This window comes from Syngnathus acus, chromosome 6 (genome assembly GCF_901709675.1).
Source record: "Syngnathus acus chromosome 6, fSynAcu1.2, whole genome shotgun sequence".
Taxonomy (NCBI): domain Eukaryota; kingdom Metazoa; phylum Chordata; class Actinopteri; order Syngnathiformes; family Syngnathidae; genus Syngnathus; species Syngnathus acus.
In genome coordinates this window covers 14801843-14819371 of record NC_051092.1, presented here as the reverse complement: position 1 = coordinate 14819371, position 17529 = coordinate 14801843, and the positions used below count along the sequence as shown (strand labels likewise).

Here is a 17529-nt window from a genome sequence, read left to right as displayed (position 1 = left end):
TCTCCTGAAGCTCTCAGGTATTATGATTTTGTCTCCGACCATCACAATGTCATTCACGATGCTGATATTGTCCCTCATTGGCCAGTAACTGTGTAGTTTACTGTCCAGACTTTTCTTTTTCATGGGCCAGCCCTTCAAGTGTTTCTCACATACAGCTTGTAACACGCCATCTGCTGCCGTTGCTGATTTCAGTTGGCTAAGTGTTTCCTCACTCAGCGCATCTGTGGCTTCCAAGGCATACACAACTCTCTCGTCACAAGGGTTCTCATTGAGATTGTCACTGTCATTGCTCGCTGTGGCGCGTGAGAGCGTGTCCGCGATGTACATGTGTTTGCCTGGTGTATATGTCACATTTAAATCATACCTCTGCAGTTGTAGAAGCATCCCTTGCAGCCGTGCTGGCGCTTTGCTCAGCGGTTTGCGCACGATGACCTCCAAAGGTTTGTGGTCAGACTGCACTGTTACTGTTCTTCCGTAGACATACTGGTGAAATCTTTTAGCAGCAAACACTATGGCAAGTAATTCTTTCTCGATTTGCGCATACCTTTTTTCAGTGTCCGTGAGCGCTCTTGATGCATAGCACACCGGGTGGCCTTCCTGCAACAGACAGGCTCCCAGTCCATCCTTTGAGGAATCTGCTTGCAGAGTCAGCGGCTGCTTGTGATCGTAGTACCTCAGCACTGGCGCTTGTGTGAGGGTAGACTTCAGCGTCTGTAGTGCTGCGCTGTGGTGTGGGCACCACTGCCATGCTACGTCCTTCTTTAGCAGCTGTCTGAGGGGTGCCGTGAGTGAGGCTTCATTTGGTATGTACTGCGCCAGGAATTTTGTCATTCCCAGCAGGCGTTGGAGACTTTGTTTGTCGTCCGGGGTCGGCATGTCGACAATCGCTTTGATCTTGGCGTCATCAGCCCTCTGTCCTGCTGCCGTGATGATGTGTCCCATATATTTTACTGTGTTCACTTTGAACTGGATTTTGTCTTTGTTAAATTTCACATTGGCAGACTTTGCTCTCTCCATTACTTTCTGCAGGATTACATCATGTTCTTGCTCTGATGATGCTGCTATAATCATGTCGTCTGCTATGACGTACACACCTGGAATGTCGCCGAAGGTCTCACAATTCTTCTGTTGAAAGACTTCACTGGCCGACTTAATCCCAAACGGTAGCCTGAGGAAGCGGAAGCGTCCCCACGGCGTGTTGAAGGTGCATAGCTTAGATGATGGCTCATCTAGCTTGATCTGCCAGTACCCATCCTTCTCATCCAAGATGGAGAAGATGGATTTTCCAGCAAGTCTGCTGCGCACATCTTCAGGAGTAGGAATGGAGTAATGCTGGCGCTTGACTGCCTCATTCAGGTTGCAAGGATCCAAACACACCCTCAGCGACCCGTTCTTTTTCTTAGTGGCAACAAGACTGTTCACCCATTCTGTTGGTTCATTTACCGGTGTTATCACTTTTCTGTTTTGCAAGTCTTTGATCGTCACCTTCAGCGCATCCATGATGGAGAGGGGTACATTCCTGCATGCGTGAATCACAGGAGTGACGCTGGGGTCGACGTGTATGTGATGAACACCAGGAAATTCCCCCAATCCTGTGAATACATCAGCATATCTTTGTAGTAACTCCTCTTTGGTGGCTGGAGGTTGTCGTTGTTGTGGAGCCTTTGCTGTGAGTGACTCCATTCTTTTCACCAGTTGCAGCTCTTCACAAGCCTCCCCTCCTAGAATTGGCTTGTCTGCTTGGCTACTCACGTGGAAGTCCAGCACAGCCTTGTGTTTAGACGTTCTGCATTCTAGAGATGCAACACCATCTGCTGTTAGGCGTGCCCCTCCAAAAGCTATTAACACAGTCTTTGTTGGACGCAGCTGAATGGGACCTGGTAGCTGCCGGTATAGCTGCCTGGGCAGCACATTAGCATCAGCACCAGTGTCCAGCTTGAAGTCAATTGCAACACCTCTGATTGTGGCTGTTTCGTGCCATACAGTGTCTTTTGTTTGGTGCGCTGATTTCTTGGTTTCATTTCCAATCATGCCTATGTATAAACAGTCCATTTCTTTTTCTATATTGTTTACAGTCTTCGTCTTACAATGGCTATTTCTCTCAGAGCCTCCTCTACACACCTTTGAAAAGTGGTTATTTTTTCCACATTTATGACACACAGCGCCGTAAGCTGGGCATTGACGAGGCTCATGCTTGTTTCCGCATTTACGGCACACCGGTATCACCTGCTTCTTGTAGCTTGGTTTGTTCTTGTCCCAGCTGCGTGTTTGCACACTTGCTCTATTTAATGCATCCACTGAGGCATCATGGACAACAGGTGACGCTTGCATCGCTTGTATTTGTGACTTGGCGAGTTCTGCTGATCTACATGTTTCCATTGCTCTGCGTAAAGTAAGTGCATTATCACGTAACAGTCTCTCTTTCAGATGTGTATCACTAATGCTGAACACCAATTTATCCCTTATCATGTCATCTTCATATCTTCCAAACTCACAGTTCTTGCTCTTTTGACGTAGTTCCGTGATGAATCGGTCCACCGATATTCCTGATGACATTGTGTGCGTCCAAAACTGATGGCGTTCAAAAACAACGTTCTTTTGTGGACTGCAGTAGCCTCTGAACGCTTCCAAAACTCCCTCCATCGTTGCTTCTTCCCCTTCTGGGGTAATGGTAAGCGTATTATACACTTCCAGCACCTCCTCGCCGACAGTGTGAAGCAGGATGGCTATTTTAACCTCCTCTTCTTTATCCACCGCACCAGAAGCAACCACATAGAGCTGAAAACGCTGCTCCCACCTGCGCCAGTTTTCAGCGAGGTTCCCCGTGAGTATCAGCGGAGATGGTGGCCTGAACTGCTCCATGTCGGCTGTGTTAGCTCCCGTTAGCTTGCCGCTAATCTTCGGTCAACACGTGTTGAATACCGTCCTCGACTTACTCCGTAACTCCGTCTTCTGACACCATGTTGTGGCTTTACGCTCTGATACACTGTTGTAGTGTTGTCCCTAACCGTGGGTTGCTTATTGGTTGTTTCTACAATAACACACGGAGGCAAGGATGCAGTACGAGCCGATCTTTACTGCGTGCTCAGTCATAACGTCACTGACTTCCAATACAGACAGACCAACACAGTCGAGCACCGAGTGCTCGATCCAATCTACCACACGTGTAACATGTTAACAAGAAGTACTGGGCAGGCTAACGAGTTAGCGGAAAGATGCTAATTCGCGATCGTGCTAACACGGACCTCTAAAGGAATTTAAACGAGCAATACTACATTGTCCTAAAGGTCAGACACATGTGATCGTTCCTTTCTCTTGTTAGGAGACCCACTTACATCGTCAATTACTCCTGTACCATTGTAACCGACATTTGTACACTGTGAGCAGACTTTCAGCGTCATGAACAAAGCCTGCCACAGAGCCCAGTGAACTGACCAACACCTCAGATCTATTCTGAGAATTGTGACAACGAAAGTAACTCCAAACTTTGATGCACTGGCAAAAAAGGGAGTACAACAACACTGTTCCCATTGAAATGTGAGTTTCTCTACTGTTATGAAAGAAATAGCAACTTGAACATGTACAAACAGCAGTGGTACAGTAGCTTAATTAACATGCAGCACATCGCTCTCAATTTAAAGACCGCTTTCTTTTGTTGGGTAATAATATGTTCTGAATGTTGAAAATGATTCCATTGATCTTTTTCCAGTAAACGTTGATTTCTTTAAAATTGCACCTTCAATCGTCTCTGTTTTTCATACATTTCAATCCCCAGGTTTAATAAATTACATTGCGTGTCCAAATGCTCCTGGCCCGGCCCCTTTGTCAAATTTTAGAACCCATTCTGGCCCGCGAGTCAAAAAGTTTGCCCACCCATGGGCTAGACCAGGGGTGGGCAAACTTTTTGACTCGCGGGCCGAACTGGGTTCTAAATTTGGACCGGAGGGCCGAACCAGGAGCAGATGGACGTAGTGTTTGTGTGAAGTAATATAAGCGACCTGTAAAGGTCATTGCATAAAAGATTTTGGCCTTTAGTAGGTAGTAAAGCATGGATATTCCAAACAAGTTTTTTGAAAACAAATGCATTTATTAACAGCATTAAAAAAAAAAATCACTAAAAAACTGCTATCAGTGATTCTCATAAAATACGACACTATTATTATGAATAACAGTCTCCATCACTTCAGTGCCTGCAGGTCAGATTAATGAAAAATGTTTATCTTATGAGATCACATCAAACAGCAAACATTCTGACCAAATATATCATCTTGAAGAATCGGTGAAAGCATACATCCAAATAAAGTAATCAAAACGGCAACACGGTGAGTGGTATCTGAACATCAGAGCAGAGTTTTAACTCACAAACACCTGGTAACAGAGGTGAGGAAACGGGAAACACTTCCTTAAAGTAAGCCTTAAGAACTTTACAGGTTAAGATTAGTCGCAAACAGGTGGTGCATCAATGTCCTTGAGCATCCTGCATTGTTTGAAAATGAGAATGGTCGCTAGTTTCAATCCCTGCTATGTGTACAAATCATATTCAAAATGCATTTTTTTACAACAAACTTGAGAGCCTCCCCTTCATTTTCAGTGGGAACAGTGTTGTTGGTCTCCCTTTTTTGCTAGTGCATCAAAGTCTGGAGTAAAATTTGTTGTGGCAATTCTTAGGAGAGATCCGTTACCTCGATCTGTGACGGGCTGATGTGGCTGAACGTCACGTCGCGTACGTCGAGCCAAATTGGCCACTCTTTTACATTCGGCACTCACTTCTTTTCTTCGGGCCACTCATTTTAATGGAAGGATTCCAGGGGGAGGTTTGTGGGTGGCTTTAGCGTAAAACTGTATCTGAAAGCTCAGCGAGCGAATTACAAGAATGCTGTCGTCACAGCCCACGCTCTAAATTCGGGACTGATACAAATAGAGCGCGAGTGCGCCATGTCCGTACTACTGCGTACGTACGTACACGCACTTGTGAGTGTGCGCCGAGCTTTCTGACACGGCTTCCGGTAGTAAATGCGCAGGCGAGCGGTTCCCCATCTACTGGGGAAACGCAGTCATTGCAGGCAAAATGACAAAAAAAAAAGTTTAATAATACAATTAATTCAGGGTTGGCGGGCCGGATTAAACGGTCCCGTGGGCCGGATGTGGCCCGCGGGCCGTAGTTTGCCCACCCCTGGGCTAGACGGTTGTTTGAAGTACTGTAGGGCAAAATGTTACAGTCGGGGGGAATCAAACAAAAACAAAAACAACATGCCCAACAAAGTCTTCTTTTGAAGAACCCCATTCATTCCCGTTCAGATGTTTTCTTTGTTGTATCACAGCAGCTAATGAAAGATAGAAATTGCTTTATCAGCCCTCGGAAGTATTCTGCCGTCATTAGGGTGCGTCATTTAATTGAAGGTCACACTGTCATTAGGGTGAGGCATTTAATTAAGTTTGCTTTTGTTCTCACACTTACAAACGTTGGTTTCTATTAGGCGAGTCTTGTTGAACAACATTTGTTCTTTGTCTTTCCTTAATGTAACAAATAATTTGACAGTCACAACAGGCAACTACTTACTTCACTGGTTCTTCTATATCAGTGGTTCCCAAAGTGGGCGGTACCGCCCCCCTGGGGGCGGTGGAAAGATCTGGGGGGGCGGTGAGGAAGAAAGGGGCGGTAGGGGGGCGGCAGTCGATTTGTACACAACACGCCGCTCTGGCCCAGTCAGATCCGACAGCATAGACTACAAAAGCAAAAGCTCAGGTTTGTAATTTCAAGCTTGTAATGTTCAGAATTTTATCTTATAATAAAAACCGCATTCTGGCGGTCAACATCATCTTGAGTTCAAGTCAACATGAAATTGGGGACTCGCCAGAACGCGCCGTGTTGTGTTGAGCTGGTTAGGGCAGTGGTCCCCAACCACCGGGCCGCGGACCGGTACCGGTCCGTGGGTCACTTGGTACCGGGCCGCCAAGCCGCACAGATTTTTTTTTTTTATCGACGATCAATTAATTCAGGTCAAGACACTCGTCCCGGTCACGTGACATGTTTCCCCAGTCGAGCCCGCAAAGCTAATATGTGGCGACAGGCTAACTAACCAGGCAGTGAAGCATTCAAAACTGCTTCAACACATGGAGACCAAGCATCCTGCAATAAAAGACAAACCTTAAATCACTTCGGGTGTCATTGTCTCCGATTACGTCTAGATGGGACCGGCTCGTTTCTGAGAAACAAACTCAGTGCTCCCACTAATTCAACGTAATGGTAATGATATTATAAATGTATTATTTATTTATTTATATAAATGTATTATTTATTTATATAAATGCCTTGGGGGGGGGGCGCTAGGAATTCACTGGGGAGCCAAAGGGGGCGCCAGCCTGCAAAAGTTTGGGAACCACTGTTCTATATCAAACAATTTGTTTTAGGTTCATTTACCTGACATGTTTCGGCGGATCCTTCCGCCTTCGATCCGCCGAAACATGTCAGGTAAATGAACCTAAAACAAATTGTTTGATATAGAAGAACCAGTGAAGTAATTGAAAAAGAAAAAACAAGATGAACTTAGTACAACAGGCAACTGTTCTCAGTTGGCGTCATCTAATTTTAACACGCTCTTATCTGTTTGCAACTTTGACTTTTTGTTATAGGTAGACGGTTGTTTGAAGTACTGCAGGGCAAAATGTTACAGTGGGGGGGGAATCAAAGAAAATTGTACCGTTTTTTTCCATGTATAATGCGCAAAATTTAACTAATTTATTGTCCTAAAATCTGGGGTGCGCATTATACATGGGTAAAATGTTTTTTAATTTTCTTTTTTTTTTTTTTTTTTTTTGTGAAGAAAATCATGGTACAACAATTTTTGAAGAAAATCTTGTCACGGATGGTTCTTTACAACGTCACTTTCCTCTCTTTTCATTTTAACCTAACTGATCGCGGTGGTGCCTTTCTGGGCAGTCGGAGAAATCAACGGCAACAAAAAAAATACATCCAGCCTAGTTAAGAAATCACCAGAAAGATCACCATGACAATTGTGAATAATAAATAAATAATTATTATATATATTATATATATTATTATTATAATAATAAATAATTGTGATAAATAACTGGAACATCACTCAAATATTGGTGATCCCGTTGAGAGTCTCACATATTTCTTCGCTATCGAGTTTGCTACTGCATGCGCAGTGATACTGACCGGCAGAATAACATCCGGTTGTTCCCAAAGATGATCTTTTTTCTGAAATAATTTTATGTTTACGGACTTAAGTAACCCGGCCGGGTCATACCAAAGACTATAAAAATGGGACCCATTGCCTCCGTGCTTGGCACTCAGCATTAAGGGTTGGAATTGGGGGGTTAGATCACCAAATGATTCCCGAGCGCGGCGCCGCTGCTGCTCACTGCTCCCCTCTCCCCCAGGGGATGGATCAAAATCACACGGGGATGGGTCAAATGCAGAGGACAAATTTCACCACACCCAGACGCGTGTGTGACGATCATTGGGACTTTAAAAAAAAAAGAAAAAAAAGAAAAAAAAAAAAAAAATAGTCAAAATTTGGGTGCGTATTATACATGGGTACAGGCTTTTTTCCAGCATCGACATGCCATTTTTAGGGTGCGTATTATACATGGGGGCGCATTATACATGGAGAAAAACGGTATTTCAATGTCTTAATAATGCAACTTGAGAAAACCTGAGAACACAGAACAGTGCATTTGAAATACTGTAAGGAAAGAAAATACCGCAATGTCTTAACATTACACGCGCAAAGAAATTACAGAAAAAAAATAGATAATGATGCAAACAAATGTTCATTACACAATATATAAATGAAGAGGTATGTATTAAATGTGTGTTACGGCTGTGATGTGTGTCACTGTCTCGCAATGTTGGAGGATGTCTGTTAACGAGACGTTATTGAACCGGGCCGGCGTGAACAGATTTGAGTTTCTGAACAAGAGGACACCTTTTTTGGGAGGGGGCGTGGTCATTTTTTTGGGTGTGTGTGTGTGTGTGGGGGGGGGGGGGGGGGGTCATTTGTGTCCCAACATTTATTGGCCCGAATAACACAAAACAACATATATACAATAACAAAAACATATTTACACTAACAAAAACATGTGTACACGGACATTTTTGAGTTTTAAAGTGGTACACTAAGTAAAAAAAGACAAAAGAAATACGGCCATCGGTGCATTTGAAGAAAAAGAAGGGACTCTTTTTCAGTCCTCCTCTTGCGTGGTGCCTTGGCACCTTTATCTGCCACAGACACGTAAGTGCCTGCCTTGCATGTCAAGCACTCAGCTTCATAAGGATCACGACCCTGGCGAAAGCACGGGGATGTTTTTATTCAACTCCTCCGTGAACGTGCATTTTCGTTTCAGCATTGCATGTAAAACACTCGGTGTAGTCTGGCCAGCCCATCCTACTTCGTAGCAAAGTCACTAGATTTGAGGAGAAGGGCGTGACTTAATTCGCGAACGATACAGAAAAACCTGCGATTGAGTGAAATGGAACGGCGTGGCAATTCTATTTGTACGGATAGCAGTAACTGTTGTAGAGAGAGCAGGAGAAAGGGATTGACGGCTGCTATAAAGTGAACCAACAGTACTTCGAAGGACATAAAAAGAGAACATACTTATAACGATTACGTGTGAGACGTCTTTGTTACATATAACAACAATTCACTATTGACAATGTACTGTACATGTAATATATTAGAGTCAGTCCAACAAAATCCCGGACGATTTTTAAAGTCCCCCCGGACATTTTTTTCGGGTCGATTATAGCAGTAGTTCTTAACCGGGGGTGCTCGCACCGAGGATGCTTCCTAGGGGGTGCGAGGATACCCTGGGGGAAATTTAAAAATTTTCGGGGATAACTGAAAAGAGTGAAAAATTCTGGAAATCAAGAAGTCACTGTGTTAATTGGCATTAGGGATAATGCTAATTAAGCCTTATAGCTGTAAAGTAAACCAATTATTATTATAATAATTATATAGGGTTAGGGTTAGGGGTGCGAGCGAGAACTGGTTGGTGAATTGAATGGGGTGCTGTTAAGTATTATTGTTTATGTCCGCCCTTGGACTCACTGTGTGTATTAAGGTACCAATTCTGTTTACCCTTTTGTTGTTACATACGGTGTAGCTCCCTCTTGTCAATCAGGCGTACAAGCAGTTCTTCAAAACGGGCATTTATTAAACTCCTTCTCCACACACATGCCGTGAGAACTAAAAGACATAAAGACTATTAACATAAAAAGTTCTCACAGAGAACAATAAACGTTACACACAAAATAACTTAAATCTGCTCATGCACTTAAAACACATTCGTCATGTTCTTGCTAACATAACATAGCATGGCTAACATCTAAGGATTACCTCATTGCCGCATTTGCTCGAGGGAGAAAACGAAGAAAAACGTAAATCTTGACAATACAGGTCTTCAAAACTCCGGTTTCACCAATAAACAAAAATGCTATCATAAAGGAAACTAAATAAGCATTCCTTGCCTTCTTCATCACTTGCTTATGCAAACGGAAAACGTCGCCACCCGGTGGCTCAAAATCAGACACACTCGCCCTTGTGTAACTCACAAAAAGGAACCGCTAACACAAAAACTAAAATTGGTTCCCACTTGGAAACAGAGCTTAGCTCAAAACGTTACATATCAGTGCATTTTCTTATGGCAGCTACACTCCCACCAAATCACTTGTGATTTTCTTCAACTATCTGAGATGAGTAGGACTAAGAGAAAAAGGGTAAGTATAACTGAGGTAAGTATAATTGAGGTAACTATAACTAAGGATTAGGTCATAAGCTAGCTGGCGCTAGGGAGGGGAGCTCTAGAGAGGGTAGACTGGAGGCTCTCATTCTGCTTCAAGCAAGGTCACAGTCTTATGTATAGGTCTCTCCAGGTAGGTTTGCTTGTTGACTCGTTTTCCAGTGTCATTTAGTTCTGAGTCGCTGATCAATAACTGTATCTTCCTCACATGACCATCTTCACTTGGGTACACTTGTGTGACCTTAGCCAGCTTCCATTCATTTCTTGGTGTATTTTCATCCTTTATAATCACTATGTCATTGATCTTTGCATTTCTCTTCGTCTTGTTCCATTTTTCTCTCTGTTGTAGATTCAACAGGTACTCTTTCTTCCATCGGGACCAGAATTCTTCAGTTAAGTATTGCACTCTACGCCATCTTTTCCGTAAGTACAGGTCTTCCTTCACAAACTTTCCAGGAGGAGACAGGACTATCGAGGATTTCATCGTCAAAATGTGATTAGGCGTTAGAGGCTGTGGCCCTGTGGGATCATTGAGAAGGTGAGTAGTTAGAGGTCTGCTGTTTATGATTGCCATTACCTCGTACAGGTAAGTCCTCAAAGATGAGCTATCCAGTCTTCGAGAAGACTGATCCAGGATGGATGTCAGCACACTCCTAATGGTCCTGATGTGCCTTTCCCAGGCGCCGCCCATGTGGCTTGCAGAAGGAGTGTTCATCACAAACTCACAGCCAAGTTCTTTTAGGCTCTCTTGATCCATCTCTTTTACAGCTTCAAGGAACTCGCGTCTCGCACCCACAAAGTTCGTACCTTGGTCTGATCGAAGTTGTCGAACATTTCCTCGTAGAGCGATGAATGCGCGGAGCGCATTGATAAAAGCGTCAGTAGTCATGTCATCAAGTAGCTCTATGTGTACGGCGCGAGAACACAAACAGGTGAGTAGCAGACCGTAGCGCTTTAACTCCTTTCTTCCTTCCTTGACGTAGAAAGGACCAAAACAATCCATCCCACAATAGGTAAAGGGAGGAGTGGTCTCCATCCGTTCATGAGGTAAGTCTGCCATTCGTTGGTTCTCCGTACACCTTCTGAACTTTCTACACTTGACACACTTGTAGATGTAGGATGACACCGCTTGACTGCATCCAAGTATCCAGATTCCGTTTGATCGTAGCTCATTCATTGTTATGCCACGTCCTTGATGCTGCACCCTTTGGTGGTAGTGCTGGATCAGTAGTGTTGTTATGTGGCTGTTCTTAGGCAAGACTGCTGGATGCTTGATGTGTCGATGCAGTGCAGCACGTTCCAGTCGACCTCCCACCCTTAGGATACCTTGCTGGTCCAGGTAAGGGTTTAGTTTGGATAGTCTGTTGTCCTTGCTTATGTCCTTCTTAGTTTGAAGACCTTGTATATCCTTTGATAAGGTTTCTCTTTGGACAATGCCTATGATCGTGATTTCTGCTTCTTTTCTTTCTTCGAGACTTGTGGCTTCATTGATTCTTTCTGTCAGACCCTTGAGCTCTTTGACACGTCGTTTGAGTCTAGCGATGGCTTTGACTAACATCATCCAGCTGGAGAACTTCTGGAAGCGATCAAGCAGTGAGTCTTCCGTCGTCAAGGTCTTGCCCACGAAGGCCTTTCGAACTTCAGTGTCTTCTGCTAACATCTCTCCCACCTTGATGTCTCCGCTGGGAAGTTCTTCACGCCAGAGAAATTCGGGGCCAGTAAACCAGTTAGACTCGATGAGCTCTTTTGCCCTGAGACCCCTTGATGCGTGGTCTGCAGGGTTTTCTTCTGAAGCCACATATCTCCATTGACTGGGCTTGGTACTGTTCTTGATTCGCTGAATGCGGTTGGCCACGAATACATGAAATCTTCTGGCGTCGTTGTTGATATATCCAAGCACGACCTTTGAGTCTGTCCAAAAGATTTCCTGAGCATCTTCTAATTCCAACTCCCTTTTCAGCAGGTCGCTAGTCCGCACAGCAACAACAGCTGCGGACAGCTCAAGTCTTGGCACTGTAGTTACCTTCGTGGGGGCAACTCTTGCCTTGGCCATGACCAAGGAACAGTGGATTTGTCCGGATGTGTCTATTGCTCTCAGGTAAGAACACTCTCCGTAGCCTGTGACACTTGCATCTGAGAAATGATGAAGTTCATATCTTTGGACCTCTTTGAAACCGTCTGGTAGGTAGCATCGTTGAATCTTGATGTCAGCGATGTTCTGTAGGTCTAGGAACCAAGATTCCCATTGTGGCCGTAAATCAGCAGGTAAAGGCTCATCCCATCCGATCTTGTCACGGCACATCTGCTGTAGTATTTGTTTTCCAACGAGAATGAAAGGTGCTACAAACCCGAGTGGGTCAAAAATAGAGGCTACCATCGACAACACTCCTCTTCTAGAGAGCGGACGCTCTTTGACCACTACTCTGAATTGGAACTGGTCGGAGGCAACACACCACTCGACACCCAGAGCCCTCTCAATCTGCGGCTCGCCTTTGGCTAAATCTTGATTACGTACTATTTCAGCACACTCTTCTTTGGGAATCGATGCAAGTACTTTCTGGCGATTGGAGATGAACTTGTGAATTCGCAGCTTGCCATTACTGCAGATTTCTCTTGCTTCAGCGACTAACTGTATTGCTTCTTCTTCAGTTGTCACACTTGTTAGTCCATCATCCACATAGAAGTTTCTTTCTATGAATCTAATGGATGTTTCTTTGAAGTGACCTTGTCCTTGTGCAGCGATGTGTTTGAGGCCATAGTTTGCGCAGCCGGGTGATGAGGCCGCCCCAAACAGGTGTACTTTCATGCGGTAGACCGCTGGTTCTGACTGTAGGTCGCCGTCTTCCCACCACAGAAACCTCAAATAGTCTCTGTCCTCTGGTCTGACATGAAACTGATGGAACATGCGTTCCACATCACACATGATCGCTACTGGACCCTTGCGAAAGCGACAGAGCACGCCTACCAAGGTGTTTGTCAGTTCCGGTCCGGTAAGCAGGTGGTCATTCAGTGACATGCCTTGGTACTTGGCTGAGCAGTCGAACACGACCCGTATCTTCCCAGGTTTATGAGGGTGATACACCCCGTGATGAGGAATGTACCAGGACGGGCTTTTGTCAAGTTGTTCTTCTGTGACTTTCTCTGCATCTCCGCGTGCAATCATCTCACTCATGAAGGTCTTGTAGTCCTTCCGATATTGCTCGTCCCTATCCAATCTCTTTCTGAGACACTTGAGACGGTGATCTGCACAGATTCTGTTCTGTGGCAGGCTTGGCCTTTCTTCTTTAAATGGGAGAGGCATTTCGCAACGTCCGTCTGGCTTCGCTTTGATTCCTTCCTCCATTATGGATAGAAAACGTAGATCTTCCTGTGAGATATGAGCATCTTCGGCTATTCTTTCGTTGAAGTCTGATTCGAGTGCCTTAATGACTTCTGGTGGTGTGATGACTTCCTTGATTTGTGTTCGATATATATATCGTACTTCACTTGGTTGATAAGCCTGTGACTCAATGTGTGGAGTCACTTGTTTCACAACGATCCTGTGGCTGCTTCCAATTGCATCTCCATAATCGACGCAGGGATCTGCACAGCCAACTATACTCCAGCCCAAGTCTGTTCGTTGAGCGAAAGGCTCATTATCCTTTCCTGACACCACTTCTCTGGGCAACAGGGCCTGAGAACAGTTGTAGCCTATGAGCAGGCCAATCTCACAGTCACATAAAGGAGTGATCTCTCCAGCAAGGTGCTCTAGGTGAGGCCATGATCTTGCTGTCTCAGGTATGGGGACATGACTTAGGTTTGCAGGAATAAACTCTCTTGTGTAGGTTACTGGGAGAGATATTTTCCTTGTCTCATTATAACCTCTGACCTGCAGTCCAGTTAACTTCTGACTCTGGATGACGGTATCTTTGGATGACATCGTGGAGAGCTTTAATTGCACAGGCTGTTTCTCTGTAACTAACACTTCTGCCGTTTCTTGCAGGATGAAGGTGGTGTCGCTTTGGTTGTCCAATAGAGCGTATACGAGCACTTCCTGCTCTGGATTACTTGCTGTGGACAGCCATACAGGAACAACTGTGGAGGAATAGGTGCTCCTCTTGTCTTGCACCACTCTGTTAGCTGTTGCCTCTACTGGTGTCTCTTCTTTCTCTTCAGACTCTGATAAGTCTTCCTTTTTCTTAAAGCGTCTCCCACTCTCCTTTCTTTCGCCATCCTCTTGTTCTTTCCTATCGTCTTCCCTTGGACGATTTTCATGTAGACATGTTGGATGCTTCCTTTTGCATGTCTCACAAATGCTTCTCTTCTCACAGTTCTTGGACTGATGTCCTGATTTCAAACATCCAAAGCAGAGCTTGTTTGTTTTCACAAACTTGACTCGTTCTGCAGTTGTCTCTTTCAAGAACTTTCGACATGTCTGTAAGCCATGATTTGACTTCTCACAGAATACACATCCTTTAGCATCTGTTTTCTCTTCAGAGCTACTTGCTAGCACCTTAGCACCAACACTTCGTGTTTTTTGTGGCTTCTCCTTTCCACCATCTCCAGACTTCAGAGCGTGAAGGGAGGTAATCGGATTACAAGCTATATCGGCTTCCTCTGTGACGAATTCCACGAACTGATCGAAGCTGGGGAAAGTCTCATTTTCCTTTTCCATCCTGGTCACCCTTCGGTTCCATCTTGCTGTAAGCCAGTCGGGGAGCTTGGAGAGCATTCGTTGGTTTTCACCACAGTCGTTAAGGACCTCCAGGCTCTTTATTTGCGACATGGCTGCTTGACAGCCTTGAAGGAAGTCTGAGAACTCTCGTAGCTGAATGCTTTCCTTGGGTCCTATGTTTGGCCATGAGGCCAGCTTATCTCTGAAAGCCTTAGCAACCATAAAGGAGCTTCCATATCTTTTTTCCAGGACATCGAGCGCTGTCTGATAGGCTGCATCTGTTCCCAGAAGGAAGTATCCCTCAATGGCTTTCCTTGCTGGTCCGCCAACATATTTTTGTAGGTAGTAGATTTTTTCATTCGCTGGTATATTCTTTCTGCCTATCAGCGTTTGAAAAGACATTTTCCAGCCCTTGTACTTTAGTGGATCTCCACTGAAAACAGCAGGCTCTGGTGCTGGGAGACGGCTTACACTGAAGGACTCTGCTAGTACCTTGGCGAAATCAGTTGTGCTATCCTCTTTGGGAGTAGTTATAGAAGATTGCATCCTTGTGATTAGTTGTGGCGTGACAGCAGGTTTTGAGTCGAATGTAAGCCTTTCTCGTTTGGGCTTATAATCCTTGAATAGATCCAGCAAGTCTGAGGTTGAGCCTTGTTCTTGTTTATACACTTCTAGTTTGGCCTTGGCGGCATTCATCTTTTTTATGGTCTCTAAGCGTTCTATCTTTCTGCGCTTTTCTTCCAAGACCTGTTTATTTGCAGCACATTCTTCTTCTTGTTGTGCAAGCCTTTGTCTGTACTCAGCTTCTAGGTTTCTGAGTTCACGTTCCTCACGCTCCACTTGCTCTTGGACTTCCAAAGTGGCTTCATTTGCTGCTAATTCTGCTGCAGCTTCACTTATTTTTGAAGATTTACATGAGGATCTACTTGAGAGTGATGATCTTGAGCTTGCACTGCATGCTTCTGATACTTCTAATGAGAACACAGAGCCAGTCTCAAACCACTCTATTTCTTGCTCGTTATCTTTGTCTTGGAGATGGTTCCAAGCATGCTCTAATATCTGCCTTGAGACAGTGTCGCAGGTGTCTGTTCGACGGCGTGTCTCTTTATCAGGGATTATGCATTTGCGCAGGTCTTCGTACGCCTGCTGTACATCATTTGATGCTTCTTTTATCTTGTTGATGAGAGTTTGTAGGTTCTCTTGAGAAGAGGCTCCCTCTATCTCCTTCCTTGGTTTCTTAGCAAGAATCTTCCACTTGTCATAGGTACGTGAGAAACGATGTTGGAGACCTTTGAGTTTAGTCTCTTCGAGTCCTTGTCCCTTCTCAGTGAGCCTTCTAGATCTTTCACTTCTTCTTATTTCATCTTCTGGGGCAGGTCGTTTGCCTTCACTTATTTCAGTCTCCCCCTTAAGAGTTTTATCTGCTTGCTCACTATCAGCATCCTCAATGCCTTCTAAGATTGGAGTTATCCCTTCTATCTTGGACACATCCATTTTAGGAAGTCTCATGAACTCAGTATTTATCTGATTTACTAATGTAATGATGTTATAGTTTTATCACTTGACTACAGTAGGCTATCTTGAATTACTACTGACTCCTGTAATTTACTTTATCAACCAACCTGTCTAATATATTGACTAAATGTACAATAAACTTAATTTTCATTGCAATGACTTAATCACTTAAATGTTGTTCTACACCTTTAAATGTTCGCAAATGAACTTGTTTTCAAATGCTATGAATGGTCGTTCACACCTCAATCAGACATTACTAGGTGCAAATAAGCAAGCACTTAAACCTTACAACATGCACACATCACCATAACATTGCACAATTTAGCACTTGTAGGTCCCTTTACAGCAATTGAGGCTAGTCCACCTTTAAACATTTAACTTGTTCAAATGTTTACTTATTGTTGACTGGCACCCCAAGCTCTCTGGACTCAGGTAGCTACTTGTGTAGGCAGGTGAATGTACAGTCTCTTATCTGTCCGATGGAAGAGGTGAGTGAAGTGACTTGCTTGTAGCTCTGCCGAACACCGTCTTGTTCTGGCGCCGGGCTGGCTGAGTTCTCACTGTAGCTCCCTCTTGTCAATCAGGCGTACAAGCAGTTCTTCAAAACGGGCATTTATTAAACTCCTTCTCCACACACATGCCGTGAGAACTAAAAGACATAAAGACTATTAACATAAAAAGTTCTCACAGAGAACAATAAACGTTACACACAAAATAACTTAAATCTGCTCATGCACTTAAAACACATTCGTCATGTTCTTGCTAACATAACATAGCATGGCTAACATCTAAGGATTACCTCATTGCCGCATTTGCTCGAGGGAGAAAACGAAGAAAAACGTAAATCTTGACAATACAGGTCTTCAAAACTCCGGTTTCACCAATAAACAAAAATGCTATCATAAAGGAAACTAAATAAGCATTCCTTGCCTTCTTCATCACTTGCTTATGCAAACGGAAAACGTCGCCACCCGGTGGCTCAAAATCAGACACACTCGCCCTTGTGTAACTCACAAAAAGGAACCGCTAACACAAAAACTAAAATTGGTTCCCACTTGGAAACAGAGCTTAGCTCAAAACGTTACATATCAGTGCATTTTCTTATGGCAGCTACATACGGTAATGACGTCACTACATTGATGCTACCGGGGAAGAAAGTCCTGTCACAACGGACATGCGGATTGTTGTATGGGATTGACTGACGGAGAAGTTGTTGCGTTTAGCGCCAGTGTGTTTGTTAAATAAATACGCTGTGTTTTCATCTGAAAAGGGAACCACGCATCGTCCTACTTTTCTCCACCACGCAGACAGCGGAAAAGTCACTGCTGCACACCATTTATTTGGTTAAGAAAAAAGAACCCCCCCTTTTTCACTTTACAGGTGCGATCAAGGAAAAAGGTTAAGAACCACTGGATTATAGCACATGCAAAGAGGACTGGTGTTGGCTCGTGAGTGAACGATTCGTTCAAACGAACGAATCGTTTCAGTGAACGAGAGTGAACGAATCACTTCCTAAAGTGATTTGTTCTTTTTTCAGTTCATATGACTTCAACCAGAAGGTGTCGGTAATGCCTATTGAAGCTGGTGCC

At 44.2% G+C, this 17529-nt stretch overlaps 2 protein-coding genes and 1 long non-coding RNA gene across 3 annotated transcripts in view; 2 read left to right on the top strand and 1 right to left on the bottom strand.

The window, feature by feature from the left end:
- LOC119123962 (major histocompatibility complex class I-related gene protein-like) overlaps positions 1–17529 on the top strand; it is a 106194-nt gene that overhangs the window by 51654 nt on the left and 37011 nt on the right. The window lies entirely within an intron of this gene.
- Positions 4511–10799, bottom strand: LOC119124068. The gene is made up of 2 exons (XM_037253714.1): positions 9228–10799; positions 4511–4521 (listed from the first exon to the last, which is right to left on the bottom strand). The coding sequence occupies exon 1, from the start codon at positions 10772–10774 to the stop codon at positions 9857–9859; it is 918 nt and encodes a 305-aa protein (XP_037109609.1). The 5' UTR covers positions 10775–10799; the 3' UTR covers positions 4511–4521; positions 9228–9856.
- LOC119124110 lies at positions 9060–17200 on the top strand. Its single transcript, XR_005098174.1, has 3 exons — positions 9060–9119; positions 10798–10799; positions 17051–17200. It is a non-coding gene; the product is annotated as an uncharacterized LOC119124110 (long non-coding RNA).

Bases quoted from the DNA above. Each gene is read 5' to 3' on its own strand.
- LOC119124068 (XM_037253714.1), bottom strand. From the start codon at position 10,774: ATGGATTGTTTTGGTCCTTTCTACGTCAAGGAAGGAAGAAAGGAGTTA.